A 15,852-nucleotide genomic window follows, 5' to 3' on the forward strand; every position below is an offset into this window, starting at 1 on the left:
GAACTCCAGAGCCTTCCCTATTAGATATCGTCGTACTCCATGGTCAGATCGTAGTGCCCCTTACAAAGGGTGTCAGACTCTGGCCTGACATCAAGACCAGGCTCTTTCTTGACATCGGCCCGGGTTTCGGCCTTGACGCTTGTCTCGGGCTTCTGATCAAAGTCCCCGTCGGACTTCAAGATCCAGCTTGCTGCACACTCGTCATCGGATTCCTCACCGAGTTTTCTCTTCGAACCTTTCTTGGTTTTCTTTTTGAGTGTGGCAGTCTTTGCGTTTTTGGGAGACCCGGATTCACCCTCGAAGATTGCCTTGAGCTTGTAGAAACGCCATCTGGCTGCGGCAGTTGATACTCCTAGTTCCATTCCCAGGGCATCAAAATTTGGATTCTGTATTGTCATAAAAGAATCAGCAAATTTCTCATGGTAAAAGACCGGAGGGGAATCAAGATCAATAAACGCTTGAATAGCAAGCGTTGGTATGTTTACCTTGGTCCCGCCATTGTTGCGGAACGAGAACCACAGCGTACGAATGTCCTGCTCATTGAGGCGCGAAAGAGGCGGGTTAGTAGTGGCGGGTCGCTTCGGGGTCGTAGCCTTGGTGGCTTGTTTGGCCACCTTGGACGGGGTGGTATTTTTGGAAACCCTAAGTTTTAAAAAACTGCGGTCAGTCGCATAGCAAGGGTAGAAAGAAGAGAGGTCGGTATACATGATAGGTGAAATGAGATCGGTTCAGTATTGCTGGGTTCAGATTGAAGGTAATAGAGAGGTCGGGAGAGGGACAAGAGAGGTAGGAAGAGCTAGGAAAGGAAAGATTGGGCAATCACTTCAAGTTTACCTTCCAACTTTGGATTCCCACTGGGGTGCTCTGGAGACAAGGACCTGCCGCAGGTGGACGGTCTAGGGACAAGCAAAAAAGGTGCGAGTAGTATGACCTAGATTATTAACAGATAACAGTCGGTATGAAGATGATGTAAAGGCACGCTTCCACCCAGTACAACTGAGTCTAGGTACTATCTACTAGGTACCTAGTAGTACCGCTATTCTACTGCTGCCCAGTAGTAGCCAGTAAGTGGTATAAATGGGGCAGAAATGGAAATCACATTGACCCTGAATAATGGGGGGCCGCAACCACATAACCCGATGCACCCAGGCCAAACTTGGCCACGCATCACATTGAAATATGGTCATCACCACGGAAGTTGAAAACATTCAAGTTAAAACAATACATCTCCCCCCAATAGCGTATTCATTTGCGGAATTCACTTGGTATGCCCGGCTAGTTCTCGAGAGGCTCAAGCTTGAATGGAGGCGAAACTAGATCGTCGAGATCGTTGAGATCGGTCTCCGGGGGTGTCTTCTTCTCGGTCTTCACCTCCTCATCTTTCAATCCCTCGTCCTCTGATTCCTCATCCATTGAATCCATATTCCTCATGAAAATTTTCAGACGAGAGAAACGCTTGTTGGCAGTCTCCTTCCGAATATTCAGTTTCTCGGCAACTGCTGCGAAGTCGATCTGTATGTAGTCCAAATAAGCATGAGCCACTCGTGGTGAAAGGTCCCAGGTCCCTGGTAAAACACTCACCCCGGCACCACCGCCTTCCTTGCCAGCGAGGCTGCATTCGATGCAGGTCCAGAGAAAACGGACCTGGGGATTGACTGCAGTAGCGCCTTTCTTCTTGGATGACTTGGCAGGACTCTGCTTGGCTTTGGGCTCCTTTGAAACCTTGGGTGTCATGTTGCTGAGATCAAAGTGAATTGTGCCAAGTGAAAGAGATTTATGTGAGTGGATGCGAGTAAGAGATAGAGAGTTGAGTAGTAGAAAGTGAGAAAAGTGTAAGAGAAACAAGGAAGCAGAAGAGAAGAAAGAGAAGGGAGGAAGGAAAGGAAGAAAGAAAACCATCGATTGGTAAGAACGCATTAGAACATACTTGTATCTTTCTTAAGCATTGCACCTTCAAGTTCTTTAGGCTGTCCAGGACCAGAGTGGCAATTGACCCAGTGTTTGGGCACTACTAAGTGGACAACCCCTTTGGCTTTTTGGACACTATATCCTGTCTATTTAGGAAACCTTAGAAGGTGCTGTATATGTATTTAAGTTACTACCCGGGTATCTTCTAAATAGGCAGGATAGGGTGTTCAGATAATAAGGTATCCACTTAGTCGCTCCCCTATACCTAGATACTTACTACTACTAGTACTGATATCTACTGCACCAGTAGAAGCACTAACTAAGTACTTTCTGGCCCTGCCTATAAAAATTCCGAAGCTGTTCCTAATACCATAATGTGCCCAAATTGATAGGAAAGACCAGTACTTTCGGGATGCTGCCATTCTGGCAGATACACTAGGCCAATCCCCGTTCAGGAGCGCCATAGGCTAGAAAAAAAAGAGCTACTCAAGAAATTCCATTTCATAGATCCCATATGATGATAAAAATCTCGCTCACGATCCACCAAGAACGTGAATCCGAGTATTCTCCCATTCCTCAAACTCTTCTTCCTCCACCTTGGCCAGCTTCTTCTCTTCTTCTCTTCTTCTTCTTCTTCTTCTTCTTCCTTGGTCATTTTCTCTTCTTTCTTCTCGGCAACAAACTCGTTCTCCTGTTCAATCTCCACCGCACTTTTGTCCTCTGGGACTTCGCTGACGACGGTCGACATCATCTTTTGAATCCGAGAACGCAGCGAGTAATAGCGGGCCTTGGATTGGGCATACTTGAGGCCGAATCTCTTGCCAAGCGCATGGTAGTCAATCTGCAGATCAATAAAGAACGGAAGAGTGAGCGAAAGTCCGAGAAAAGATACACTTGGACTTTTGAAAGGAAAACTGAACTTGCCGTAGTCTGCCCGTCTTTTATGCCGTCATTTTCCTCGAAGTAGATCCACAACAAAGCGAGGTCCTTTTCGACCTGGCTGCCTTGCGAAATGGTGGTCTGAGTGGCGTGCTTCTTGGGCACCTTGGTGGACTTTTCTACCTCGGGCTTTTCCACTTTGGGATACTTGGGGGGGACGACCGCGACCAAGCTTAATGGTGAAAGGTGTTTTCAAATGATATTGATAAAGCGGAGAGAGATATGTGGGGATCGGTGAAAGAGGCGGGGATGGAATTGGTGTGGGGAAGAAGATGAGCGAAGATGAAAAGGAGTAAACAATAAATTGTTGGGAAGGGTCAAAAGGGCAGACAGAAAGTGCAAATTCACTCTTTCCTCGCCAATATAAAACTAGTAGTATTCAATATTCAATCTTTTAAATTAAGTTTAGAATACTGAGCGACAAACTCATCAAACAGCTTGTTCAGCCCAATCAGATTCAAGGGATCCTTGTCACCTTCTGCATCCATAAAGCAAAGCATGTTGTGGATATCAAAAGTGATGGCCAACATGTATCCATATTCGGATTCCTGGAAAACCTGTTCCCCAGTATCTGTATCTCCGGTCAATTTGTTCCACTGCCTGGCATATTCGTCGCAGAAATGCCTCTTCTCTTCCTCCGTATATTTCCTGCATCTTGCTATCCTACTCTCTTCATCAAACCATTTGAACATCTTTTGCATGAAATGCCCACCGATATCAAATGCCCGGTAGTTGCGCATCACGAACTCAAAGTCAATGAGTGTGACTTTGCTCTCCCCTTCTTTCGCACAATTTTTCACCATCACGTTCATGAATTGAACATCATGAATACACCACCCTGTCTGCCCTCCAATGGACTCCAATTTGTCCACCACATTTCTCAGTCTCTTCCCAAAGTCATAATCAACTAATTTGTCGATACTGACGCCTCCTTCTTTTCCAAGTGCCTTCAACTTGTCCATCAGGTGGTAATTCCGGAGTCCTTTGATGACAGCTTCATAGTATGATTCCACCGCCTTTTTCTCCAGCGATGTGTCCAAAACATGGAATATTGCGAGTCCTTTGGCAACATCCGCTCGGATGACTGAATTCTCAACATCCTCTGGTTCCATGTTACGTGCATCCAGGAACTCCTCGACTCTCCCGAGAGTGCCGTCCTGGGTCTCGAAGAACCCGTATACTTTGGCTCCCAGTCCGGTTAGACCGTATTCGTAGGAGAAGAGTGCTTCTTCATGTCTAGTTGGTGCCAGGGGCTTGAAGATTTCGAGAGATCCTCCGGCGTCGGTGTGGAATTTAATGAACACCTTCAATGTCTCAGTGGATGTGCCGGTAGCGGGTTTCGGTCGCTCCACGGGGCAGTGGGCGTTGGCAAAAGATGCATGGTATGACACAGTAAGAGTTTCTGGATCCACAGATGGCCATTCTTTTGTAAGGAATGTGCCAATAATGTCCCTGGTGTTCTTTTTGGTCGGTACTTTGTCTTTTGGAAGGGTCACAGCAACAGGAGTCAATGTGGCCATCTTGTTTGGATGGGAAGGTGGAAGATCTTTGGCGGCGTAATGAAGTGAGAACCTTGGAACCTAGGCAGGAAAGTATATGTCCTAGTACTAGGAGCGCTTTGATTTATAGTTGAATCGATATATTATGATGTGTGTGACCAGTGCTTAATCACAATCTAATCGAAAACAGAAATGGACAGGTGCGATTCTTTTTTATGGCTAGGTCTTCTCCTATTGGGCGATATGAAGGACTAAGAATGTCTCATCCTGAGTCATTGCCGATCGACTGAAGAAACATTCCGTAAGGTAGGATGGCCAAGTATTAAATGAACACTGCCAATGTCACGCGCTTGAAGAGCTCCAGGGTTTTCATATGAAACGGGACCTTGGAAGCTCCCGAGGTCCGTGACATTGCGTACCTAGGTATGATGGTAGAGGGGTTCAATACAGACTGCCCAGGTAGTAAGCGGTCAACTACTAGTTAGTAGGTGCCGGTGGCTGCCCATGAGCTTATACTACTAAAAAAACTTGAATCCAATTAGTATTTACTAAATTTAGACTCGGAGTTACTATGCACTTTCCATAAAATAGAACAACTTGAAGCTGCTTACATGAGAACAGCAATTCTGGAGTCCTACTACTCGTACGAGGAAGCGGTAGTACTACGTACCATTAATTGATCCGGTTTTTATGCCGGAATAGTGGGTCGATGACCAATATAGAGCGCTGTAAGAAGTGATGATTTTTCTTTGATACTATATAGCCAATATTGCCGAGCAGCAACTTCAAGTTTCCCGGCACAAATATAAACTTATATTAATTTATATTATTTGGAATGCTTGTACGGATGAACTCCGTGTCAGTTCCCAGTTTAATTTAAATTAGCGAGGGGTTTATTGCATGATGTGGGGTGGTGTGGTGTGCCTTGTTAGGGCATCCTGCACATTGTGTACTCCGTACTCCGTACATAGCTCTACCTAGGTATGGAATATTCGGAGTAGCTAGATTTGAGTCGCACAAGGAAATCTTGGAAATAAAGTCTGACGATCAGACTTTGTAGCGTCAGTAAGTCTGGTGTGAGCACCATTGAGACTTCCTATCGCAGTGTGTGCCCCGTGATTAAAGTAGCAGGGACTCTCCAGTTGCAGTCTCACCTTTTTCTTTTTTTCTTTGCTTTTGACATCCGTCGAGCTCGACCTTGACCTCATGCTTGAATGGGCAAAAGTACGACGATCGCGGACCCATCGAATCTGTATCGACATCGAATCTGTATCGACATCGGAATCGGAATCGGAATCGATCGATCGCAATCTTACATACTTACAAGCTCACAAAGCTATTCCATGTATGGACTTGTTGGTACCCAGTTGTCACAACCAGCAGAATGACAAAATTGCCAAACTTGACGGGGGAGATTCGACCTCCCCAATGATTCACCTCTTCTCTACCCGGATCGACATGACCGCACGCACTGAGTTACTTCGGTTCCATAGGTCGCGGCCGAAGCTAGTGTTTCGATTTCACACCCCTGCGTGTTCGTGCCCACCCAGCCCCATCGGGGAACGGCGGAGGCAGCAGTCGAGATCGTGACTGTCCAAGTTTTGGCCAATCTCACACACCCCTAAACAAGATGGATCTGCGCTTTTCTTTGTTCCTGTCACGTCCCTAGGGCGCCCCTAGCGCTCCAAGGCTACGGTCTACTCCATCTGGCGTGGGCTCCGCGCCCTCGGATATGCCCAACGAACCAAATTTGGCACTCAGTTCGCGGCCTGTCCGCTAAGAACGAGCTGCCCCACTGTACTGCAGTCGATCACTTCTCATCACACCAATCAGCGCGTCTGCGGAAATTGGGAGCCCCATCCCATGCCATATTCAACCCTAATCCGCCTCGGTCGTCTTCCATTTGGCCTCGTGCTCGGTATTTGATCCCCATCAAAGAAACCTCCATTGGCATATCCCAACGCCCCCGAGGCGTACTCTGTACCACTTCCCGCGATGAGCCATTCCAGATCAGACAGCCTGGCGGGTCTCGACGGATCAATCCTCGTTGTCTGTCATGGATTTCTTGTTATGTGGACCCCTTTTGACTTTGAATTGGGGCCGGAATCTGGCCCGCAGCCTATTATGCAGGCTGGACGTTTACTCCGGAGAAGGTTCTGCTAGCTGCATAAAGTTGACCCGGTTAGGGGGGGGCCAGCTTGTTTCTTCACCCCCTCGTGCTGCGAGGGACAAATTTATGCGCCTGAGAACAGGCCAGCTGCCCTCGAGTTCGTTTGAGTTTACCGAAGCCAATTAAGTGATAGACGACCGTTCATATGTCCAAGTCTACGGCAAATGGAGCACTCTTAATTTCTTAGCGTTCGAACCGCCAGTCCGCATTAGCCTAGCCCCATCTGTGCCCCCGGGCGATGGATCATGGAGAATACCGGGCCATTTCCCCTGGATCCAGACACACCAAAGAGTGCTAGATCTGCACGCCGACCACTTGTCAAAGCAGGTCTCCGCTACTCTTTCTTGGTGGCGCGTGCGAATTTTCTCGCCCTTCCTTTTTCTTTCTCATCATGTCAACTTACACCGATTGGCACCTTCGAACCGTATGAATGCCTTCAAACAAGCCCCAAACTTGCAATGAAATGCGTTGATCGCTTGCTCTTTCACGACGGCCGTCGGTCTAGTCGTTCCACTTCTTAGCTTCAGGACTGTTTTCCCCCTTCTAAAACGTCATTTATCCACTCGCCTCGCGCGCGGCCTAGCTTCAACTACGGGTGACCACTAGACGCATGATCCCATGTGCTGTACAACTGTCAATATGGTTGCGCTGAAGAAGCTTTTCCAACAGTCAGAACCAAATCGGTCACGGCCCTCAAGTGGCCTTGATCTGGGTGATTCCAGAGCGGATGAACGATACTATGCGGCGCGAGAGCACCTGGAGCCTGGCTATATATCTGCCGCTCCCCCATCGCCGGGGTTTAAAACTGCACAGGCTATAGATGTGTCGCACCATTTTGACCAAATCGACAAGCAATTCGAGGATCTACATCACCATATGAGAGACGAGCGGCCGCAATCCGGCCAGTCCGAGCTACCACCTCCACTGCCAACGACCATCGGAGTTCCAAGATATTCCAATTCTCGACATATCGATTTGATGGATGCTCTCTACACAGCCGATCGAAATCAGGCCATCAGTCCCAGTCCCGTTTCATCTCCCACTAGCCCCTACAATGAAGATGTCGCAGAACGGAATATGACCAGGTTCTTGCGCATACAATATCGGAAAGGATTTTCGAGCTCTCGAATTTTATCTGCTCTCTACCAGGAGGATGTGGCGGACAGGAATATTGCGAAATATGGAGGTCAATCTCGCTCAACATCTGCATTAAGCTCCCGCTCATCCCCACCTGCGCCGGGTAGACGAAGGCGCGGTTTGAGTCCAATGGGCTCGGATGGCAAGAGACGTGACTCGCGAACCATGACTTTAAAGTTAGGCAGTTGGATGTCAGAAGGAGATCTTCGAACTCGATCTAATCCTGACCGCGACTCCGGTTCATCGCGTGCGTCGCATGCCAGCACTTTGATTCGCTTGCAAAGATCCGCACCTACCTTGTCACCGGAGGAGACTGATGCAGCAGAAGAAGAGATTCCCGATGCTGTTCAACGTTTGGGTGTACCTCCTGCTTATAAACAAGGCAAGAAATGGAGTAATACACCTCTGCCTGACAGTCCCACGCTGCCTTTCCCAATTAGTGATAGCCGCAACAGCAGTAGCGGCGCCAACACCCCCTCAGAGCTGCAAGCACCTATTCCAACAGCCCGAAATTCATCACTCAACCCCAGATCACTCTCTCCGCCTCCGTCATCAGGATCTAGTTCAAAGAAGAATGTTCGAGACCTATCAATAAATACACAACTGGCCGCAAAAGGCCTTCAAAAGATCTCACATCGTGCGATCCAGCCTCCGACCCCTTCCAACTTTGAGATGAAGCGAGCCCCTAGCATTGCAGAAGTTATGAACAGCCCTCTACCGGAACCAACTCCTACAAGTCCGGTTCAATCAACCGAGTCCCCTCGATTCAAATTTTCCGAGATGATGGACTTTTTCAAGCATGCTTATATGTCTACTCAAGCTATGAGCTCCCATCCAACCTACGAATCTCTCCAGGATGCCATTGTTCGCGAAATCAATTCCCACGATGCCTTCAAAAGTGTCCCTGTCCCTATTGCTGGCCCACCCTTCACGCCTACCGATCAAGACAAGTTTGTTCATGGCCCACGTACAGATTTGAACCGCAGTGCTTCGGCCGGACAACTCTCGAAAATAATGCGGAAAAGCTCTTTCAAGAAACACAAGAGGGATATCGAATCCCGCCAGAGTGTCTCAAGTGTCCAATCCAAAAGCTTTCTCCGAACTGCACGTCGGAGACATACCGATGCCCCTCTACCGTCTCCAGAATTGGTGGCTGAGCTTCAGCAATCTCGGCAAACCGATCAACCTGGTAATGAACAGTTGACCTACATGGATATCCTCCGCGCGAGCAGTGTCAAATCCACCAATTCCAGACAGGGAATGCGCTCGGAACTCGTGGCCAATATTCCCATCGATCTTTCCAACGCTCCACGCTCTACTCCCGACTCCCGACCTATCACCGCCGGCACCGTATACTGCATGCAGGCGCACTCCGATTCCTCCAACTACAGAGAGAACAGAAGCAGTGTCACTGGCTCCCAGGGGACGTACGAGGAAAGCGATGATGAAATCATTCACCTCCCTAGTGTGGGCACCCCACCCCCTCGCGTGCAAATCGAGGGTGTGGACGAGAACAATGTCCGCTATGTGATTGACTCCGCCACGGCCAGCGACGCACACAAGCTGATGAGTTGGCCGCAACGCGTGCGCCGCGCCAACTCCCCCCAGCCCACCTCCTGCGAGAACAGCCTATCCCCACTCGCTCGTGCTCGGATGCAGCTCCGGGGGACTCGCTCTGTCGAGACATACTAAGCAGGTGTCTCATACCTGTTTCATCGACCAGGAAGAATCGAGTTCCTTCCTGCACCATAATTATGCTTTCATGATACTTCCAACTACCAAAAGCCTATCTGCTTAACCCTCGAGAGTCTGTTTTCTTAGCGATTCTGCAATTGAAGCGTCTTGTTTCGAAGTCACAACCCTTTCGTCCTTCCTTCACATCTCTTTTCTAAACATCCGCAACCCTCTCTACATACTACCATCCAATATTTCGGATCCCGCACTCCTTGCATTTCCTATAACCTCGTCCTGTCCTCCGTACCTTTCCACGCACATCTTTCTCTACCCACAATTCCTCATTCCCTGGCTCGTCGCCCGATTTTCCTATTTCTTCCCCTGGGTGGTTCTGTCTTGTCTTGTTACTGAGTCTGCATATTCTGGAAGGGCGTTACTGTCATTTCTTCATATAATTGTATCATACCAATTGGATCACCAACTACTGATTTTACTACCAATTGACTACCCATTTCTCTCACCGCTGTTTCAAGTATTATAATACCAAGCTAGCTGACGTAGAAGGTGGGCCAATAATTCAGGAAGAGTGGCACATACTGGTAGTTTTCTGGTTTCGAGTAGTCACGCACCTGATTAGGCGACGTTATCCCCCGTACTAGTAGTATTTGCCGAGAAAACTAAAACAAGGCTTGCCGAAATGATGTGCGACTATTGAATCTCTGAGAGGCTCCATTTCTATTTAAATCGCAGTTTTAGTATAGCTATCTTCAGCCAATAGTCAGGGGAAGATCGACATGATAGTGTTGACAAGACTCCTAATTGAGGCGCACGAGCGTTCCATATGCAGGGTCTTCCCCACCCGTTCACCCCCCCATGTAAGGAGCCGAGTCAACGAACCGACGGTCAAGACAAGATTGCAGATTGGTTGCTCATTTCACGACGCATTCGATGAGTTCAACTTGGCTTACGGCGTACATGCACATCACGCAGGAAGAAAGGGGCCAGCACTACGACCAGCAAAGGTGGCCACGAAAGCATGATGCACTATGTATGCTATGCTTTTCCATACGGAGTAGGAACGTTGTCTTGTAAAACATGGCTCATTCTTCTCATAGGCTCGTGTTGGCTAGATACCTTGCTCCTGCAAATCCCGACTCCGCGACAAAACAACTCGCAAGGTGAAAATTGAATTTCAATAACAGGACCCCGTGTTACCCACGCCGAACATAGGAAACATCTTGCAAATTTTTGCACACTTTTTCGGTCCCATTTGACTCAAAATACTCCGAACCCTTGAAAGAAAAGCACCACGCAGTTTCGTCCTCTTAATGGAAGCACATGCTAGTATTCTAATAGATGATGCGCATATAACCGGCAACATTTAGTAAGAGCCTGCGTTTTGGTGTCAGTGATTGTTCTTCTGTAGATAAGATGGGGTAAGGGGACATACGGCCGAACATGCACCACTTCTGAGCGGAGCGGGTACACTTGGGGTTGATACACTTGGTCTCGGCGGTGATTTCAGCGCCGCCAATGCTCTGGTCGAAGGGAATGCACAGACTCTTAGCACCCATGCTAGGAGCCTTGACATCCTCGGGGCCAGACTGGGAAATCTCCTCCTGCTTCTTGGCAGTCTCCTTCTTGATCTGGTCCTCACAGTCCTCGGCCAGACAGAATGGCACAAGGACCAGGTTCTTGTCGTTGAGAGCCGGGACAATCTCGTCAAACTTCTCGATGATCTTGCGGTGGGTGGTGTATTTCTCGTTCGCACGGTTGTACATATCGCGGTGGATAGTCTCCAAGAGCGCAGGAACGGCAGTGCCCAGCTCGGAAATGGGGATAGAGCCCTTGCCCTCCTTGCCAGGGATATCACGACGAGCGGTACTGATAAAGTGGCCAGCCGATTCGCCGGGGCCGAACTCCAGGCGCAAAGGAACACCCTTCAGCTCCCACTATTCCAAAAAAAGAAGAGGTCAGCAAACAAAATTGGGGCACTTAATGGTGTCAATGTGCATATTTGAGATAACATACGTCGGCAAACTTGAAGCCAGGAGAGTAGCCTTCACGTTGATCGTTCTCGACACGGACGCCAGCGGCCTGAAGAACGGTGGCAAGACCCTCAATCTCGGCGTTCAGCTTCTCACGCTCCTCATCGGTGGTCTTCGCGGTGAAGCCAACAGGAACAATAACGACCTGTTTCGTTGTTAGTCTGGTTGTTTTAAAAGCCGTCACCTCAAGAATATTTTCAGGGGGTGTCACGCTGACGGCAGTTTAATTGACAAATCTTCATTAACTTACCTGAGTCTCTGCCACGCGGGGTGGGAGGACCAGTCCCTTGTTGTCGGAGTGGATCATGACCATGACACCAAGGGTACGGGTTGACAGACCCCAAGAGTTCTGCCAGACGTACAGAGGAGGCTTCTTCTCCTCGCCTGGCTTGTTGGAGGGGTCCTCAACCTTGATGTCGAACATCTTCGAGAAGTTTTGGCCTATAGAATCAATCGATTAATTGTGACCTCCAAATTTCCGAAAAGTAACGCTTACCCAAGCCGTGAGATGTGCTAGAAGAAAAATTGTATTAGTTGAGAACTGATGGTCAAGTAACAGAAAAACTTACCCGCCTTGAATACCACGGCCAGTGGCGGGAATATAACCTAATGATTCGATTAGCTTATGCATGTTTGGTATCATGAGCATACTTCAAATATACCTTCGACAGTTGTGGTGTAGAGACCACCAGCTAGCAGCAAAAAGTGTTAATAACGTTTTCGTGATTTCCTCATATAGATGACGCTTACCGAATCTCTCCTTGTCGGTCTTCTGTCCCTTGACAACGGGAACGGCCAGCAGGTGCTCGTAGATATCGGAGTACCAGTCAAGGATTTGAAGCACCTCGGCGCGAGCTGCATCCTCGCCAAGGTGGGCAGTGTGGCCCTCTTGCCACAAGAACTCTCGAGTACGGAGGAAGGGAGTAGGGTTCTTGAACTCCCATCTGCAACTAGTTAGAAAATACAAGACAAAATTCACGTGGATATTTAGTACTTACCGAACCACGGAGTTCCATTGGTTAAGACGGAGGGGAAGGTTTCTGGATAAATTAGATTTGACCGGGCTGATGAACGGTAGGGGGGTGTTTTTACCGGTGGGAACGAATCCACTATTCAAAAGATTAGTATATGAGCCTTCAATATTGTGTGGATCGATGATGATTATATGAACTTACCTTGGAGTAGTATGGGTACATGACAGTCTCCGAGGTGGGACGGATAGCAATCTTCTTCTCGAGAGGAGAGTTTCCGCTAGAGGAATAAAGTCAGAAAACTGGAACAAAAGTCGCATATTTTGGAGATGAGAATCCATACGCATGGGTCACCCAGGCGACCTCCGCAGCGAAACCCTCGATGTGGTCCTTCTCACGCTGCAGCACATCTAGTGTAATTAGTAAAGCTGCCACAGATTAATAGTGAAAAAGATACCTACCTTCGGAAACGAAGAGAGGGAAACTCGCGCTGATTCATAGTTAGTATATCCTTTTTCTGACCATGCGAAGGGCTTTCAAAGAACGAACTTCTTGACACCAATAGACTTGATCTTCACGTTGAACCAGTTTTGAATCTCCTCCCAAATAAAGTAAGATGCGGGCTAAAATATGTGAGCACGCATCGTGGTATATAAGAAAATAGCGGCGATACCTTCAGAATGAAGCAGCCCGACACATCATAGCTAGAAAGGAAATTCCAGGTTAGCCACGGCGCCGAATAACGATAAGAATTTATGGAGAGATAGAACTCACTAGTCCAGCATATCACCCTTGGTGAGTACCTGGTGATACCACTCTGGGAAATCCGACTCCTTCTCGACATCGATACCGATGAGTTCCTTGCCGCTATCCTTCTTCTTCGCAGCCTTCTTGGGCTCTTGCTTGCCCTCCTTGGGCTGCTTGGGCTGCTTAGGCTTGTTGGCCTTATCCGCTTTGTCGGCAGCAAGCTTAGCTAGCTTGGCCGCTTTCTTTGCCGCATTCTTCGACTCGCCCTGGGGGGGCATCGGCGGGGTTGGTGCGGTCAGGCAGGGTCTGGGGTTCAGCAGCGCTGGTGGCAGCGGGGTCGGTGGGGGTCTGGCTAGCCATGTTGAATGAAAACGAGCGCCTGGCTAGGAGAACAAGAGATGCGAACCACTCTCGAGACTAGAATGGGAGATCGTAATTCGGAGGGATATGACTCTTTCAAAAAGTGGGATGTTATCTGCGCCGACCCCACACCGCCGGGCAGAACTTTTAGCGGTAACAAACCAAAACCCCCCCCGTCCCAAGACCAGCAGAGCTCTGCCATCGCACTTAAAAGCCCTCGTCTTTTATTACATTCGCCATGGCAGGCATTTTCGAGGCTCCGCGGAACGCGGACACTCTCTGTGAGCTCAAAGTCCCGTCTGCTTTGAAGCAACGAACTAACCTATCTCGCACACAGTCTTGGGCGGACAGAAAATCACCGGTGCCGATGTCCGGGAGCAGAATGGTATGTTGGATAGAACAACCAGTCTGTCTCAATTGATTTAACTGACCATTCTCCAGTTCTCGCGACCCAGGCTATCTCAAATGTCATCAAGAGCTCTTTCGGTCCCTCGGGCTTGGACAAGATGATGGTGGACGACATAGGGGTATGGAACACGGAAGAACCCCGCAGAGCTTTGGAAAGACAGCTTCTAACAACGTTTGCCATCATAGGATGTGACCGTGACAAACGATGGTGCTACAATTCTGTCTCTACTGGATATTGAGCACCCTGCGGGCAAGATCCTGGTGGACCTGGCCCAGCAACAGGATAAGGAGGTACGGATCCCACACATACCCTGCGCCATCGAACCTTTTAACTAATTACCGCCAGGTCGGTGATGGCACAACCTCGGTTGTCCTAATTGCCTCAGAGCTCCTGCGCCGAGCGAACGAATTGATGAAGAACCGGATACACCCCACCACCATCATCAACGGATACCGTCTCGCGCTTCGGGAAGCCGTGAAGTATATGAACGAGAACGTGACAACGAAAGTGGACAACCTGGGCAGGGACAGCCTGGTCAACATTGCGAAGACCTCTATGTCTAGCAAGATCATTGGAGGTGACGCGGAGTTTTTTCTCTAACCTGTGTGTGGACGCCATGCTCCAGGTTAAGTCGACAAACCAAAGGGGAGAGACAAAGTACCCCGTCAAGGCTGTGAACCTGCTCAAGGCTCACGGAAAGAGCGGTACCGAGTCCGTCCTTGTTCATGGTTACGCCCTGAACTGCACTGTTGCCTCCCAGGCCATGACGACCCGCGTCACCGATGCCAAGATCGCCTGTCTGGATATGAACTTGCAGAAGGAGCGCATGAAGTTGGGCGTGCAGATCACAGTCGAGGACCCCGATCAACTGGAGAAGATCCGTGAGCGCGAAGCCGGCATTGTTCTGGAGCGTGTTGAGATGATCTTGAAGTCCGGTGCCAACGTTATCCTGACGACCAAGGGTATCGACGATATGGTCCTCAAGACTTTTGTTGAGAAGGGAGCCATGGCCGTCCGCCGTTGCAAGAAGGAGGATCTTCGCCGCATTGCCAAGGCCTCGGGTGCCACTCTCATCAGCACCCTGTCCGACCTGAACGGAGATGAGAAGTTCGAGTCTTCATACCTCGGCCACGCCGAGGAGGTTGTCCAGGAGCGTATTTCGGACGACGAGTGCATTTTGGTCAAGGGCACTAAGGTTCACACATCCGCCTCTATCATCCTCCGTGGTGCCAACGAGTACAGCTTGGACGAGATGGAACGCTCCGTCCACGATACCCTGTGTGCCATCAAGCGCACTCTGGAGAGTGGCAGCATCGTCCCCGGTGGTGGTGCCGTTGAGACTGCCCTTCACATCTACCTCGAGGAGTTCGCCGTCACAGTGGTATGTAATTATGTTTTTGACACTATAGATATAGAATACGTCGCTAACACTTGGTTTTCTAGGGCTCTCGGGAGCAACTCGCCATCGGTGAATTCGCCCAGTCGCTGCTCGTCATTCCCAAGACCCTTGCCGTCAATGCGGCCAAGGACTCATCTGAGCTTGTCGCTCAACTCCGTGTTCGCCACGCCCTGTCACAGCGTGTGCAGGATGGTGATGCCAACGAGGAGGAGAAGGCTATCGCCAAGAAGAAGACCTACCGCAACTACGGTCTGGATCTTTCCAAGGGACGTGTTCACGACACCCTCAAGGCCGGTGTTCTAGAGCCCAGCATGAGCAAGATCAAACAGCTCAAGAGTGCTGTCGAGGCCTGCATTGCTATCATGCGTATTGATACTATCATCAAGCTGGACCCCGAGCAGCAGCAGGATGACGGCCACGGTCACTAAGGTCTTGATGTTTTGACTAAGGGGATTAAAAAAGGCAGTAATATTTGATGTTACATAGAAATGAAAAAGCAGTGGATATTATGACCTTCTGCTGCGGCTGCATATGAACCAGATTTTATCAAATGGATATCCTATAGTAAAAAATGTACGAACATGAATTCCC

At 49.1% G+C, this 15,852-nt stretch overlaps 6 protein-coding genes across 6 annotated transcripts; 2 read left to right on the forward strand and 4 right to left on the reverse strand.

Moving 5' to 3' along the window:
- Positions 1–20: 20 nt before the first annotated feature.
- On the reverse strand, positions 21–707 carry N7533_004599 (uncharacterized protein; the record flags this gene model as incomplete). Its single annotated transcript, XM_057101249.1, has 1 exon — positions 21–707. The coding sequence occupies one exon, from the start codon at positions 705–707 to the stop codon at positions 21–23; it is 687 nt and encodes a 228-aa protein (XP_056960879.1).
- A 568-nt stretch (positions 708–1,275) lies between these two features.
- N7533_004600 (uncharacterized protein) lies at positions 1,276–1,734 on the reverse strand (the record flags this gene model as incomplete). Its single annotated transcript, XM_057101250.1, has 2 exons — positions 1,276–1,512; positions 1,582–1,734. The coding sequence occupies 2 exons, from the start codon at positions 1,732–1,734 to the stop codon at positions 1,276–1,278; spliced, it is 390 nt and encodes a 129-aa protein (XP_056960880.1).
- A 1,499-nt stretch (positions 1,735–3,233) lies between these two features.
- On the reverse strand, positions 3,234–4,367 carry N7533_004601 (putative choline kinase; the record flags this gene model as incomplete). The annotated part of the gene is made up of 1 exon (XM_057101251.1): positions 3,234–4,367. One exon carries the CDS (start codon positions 4,365–4,367, stop codon positions 3,234–3,236), a length of 1,134 nt encoding a protein of 377 aa, XP_056960881.1.
- Positions 4,368–7,155: 2,788 nt separating this feature from the next.
- N7533_004602 (uncharacterized protein) lies at positions 7,156–9,345 on the forward strand (the record flags this gene model as incomplete). Its single annotated transcript, XM_057101252.1, has 1 exon — positions 7,156–9,345. One exon carries the CDS (start codon positions 7,156–7,158, stop codon positions 9,343–9,345), a length of 2,190 nt encoding a protein of 729 aa, XP_056960882.1.
- A 1,363-nt stretch (positions 9,346–10,708) lies between these two features.
- N7533_004603 (proline--tRNA ligase) lies at positions 10,709–13,371 on the reverse strand (the record flags this gene model as incomplete). Its single annotated transcript, XM_057101253.1, has 16 exons — positions 10,709–10,719; positions 10,778–11,279; positions 11,359–11,520; positions 11,626–11,816; positions 11,872–11,888; positions 11,945–11,981; positions 12,038–12,067; positions 12,126–12,319; positions 12,374–12,415; positions 12,468–12,484; positions 12,551–12,626; positions 12,690–12,756; positions 12,808–12,836; positions 12,896–12,969; positions 13,020–13,050; positions 13,121–13,371. 16 exons carry the CDS (start codon positions 13,369–13,371, stop codon positions 10,709–10,711), a joined length of 1,731 nt encoding a protein of 576 aa, XP_056960883.1.
- Positions 13,372–13,691: 320 nt separating this feature from the next.
- Positions 13,692–15,689, forward strand: N7533_004604 (chaperonin-containing T-complex alpha subunit TCP1; the record flags this gene model as incomplete). Its single annotated transcript, XM_057101254.1, has 7 exons — positions 13,692–13,734; positions 13,791–13,838; positions 13,895–13,980; positions 14,048–14,152; positions 14,208–14,449; positions 14,508–15,243; positions 15,306–15,689. 7 exons carry the CDS (start codon positions 13,692–13,694, stop codon positions 15,687–15,689), a joined length of 1,644 nt encoding a protein of 547 aa, XP_056960884.1.
- Between the last annotated feature and the right edge of the window lie 163 nt (positions 15,690–15,852).

This window comes from Penicillium manginii (assembly GCF_028828005.1).
Source record: "Penicillium manginii strain IBT 31320 chromosome Unknown utg000004l:1.0-7231830.0:1.0-7236170.0, whole genome shotgun sequence".
In the NCBI taxonomy this organism is placed as follows: domain Eukaryota; kingdom Fungi; phylum Ascomycota; class Eurotiomycetes; order Eurotiales; family Aspergillaceae; genus Penicillium; species Penicillium manginii.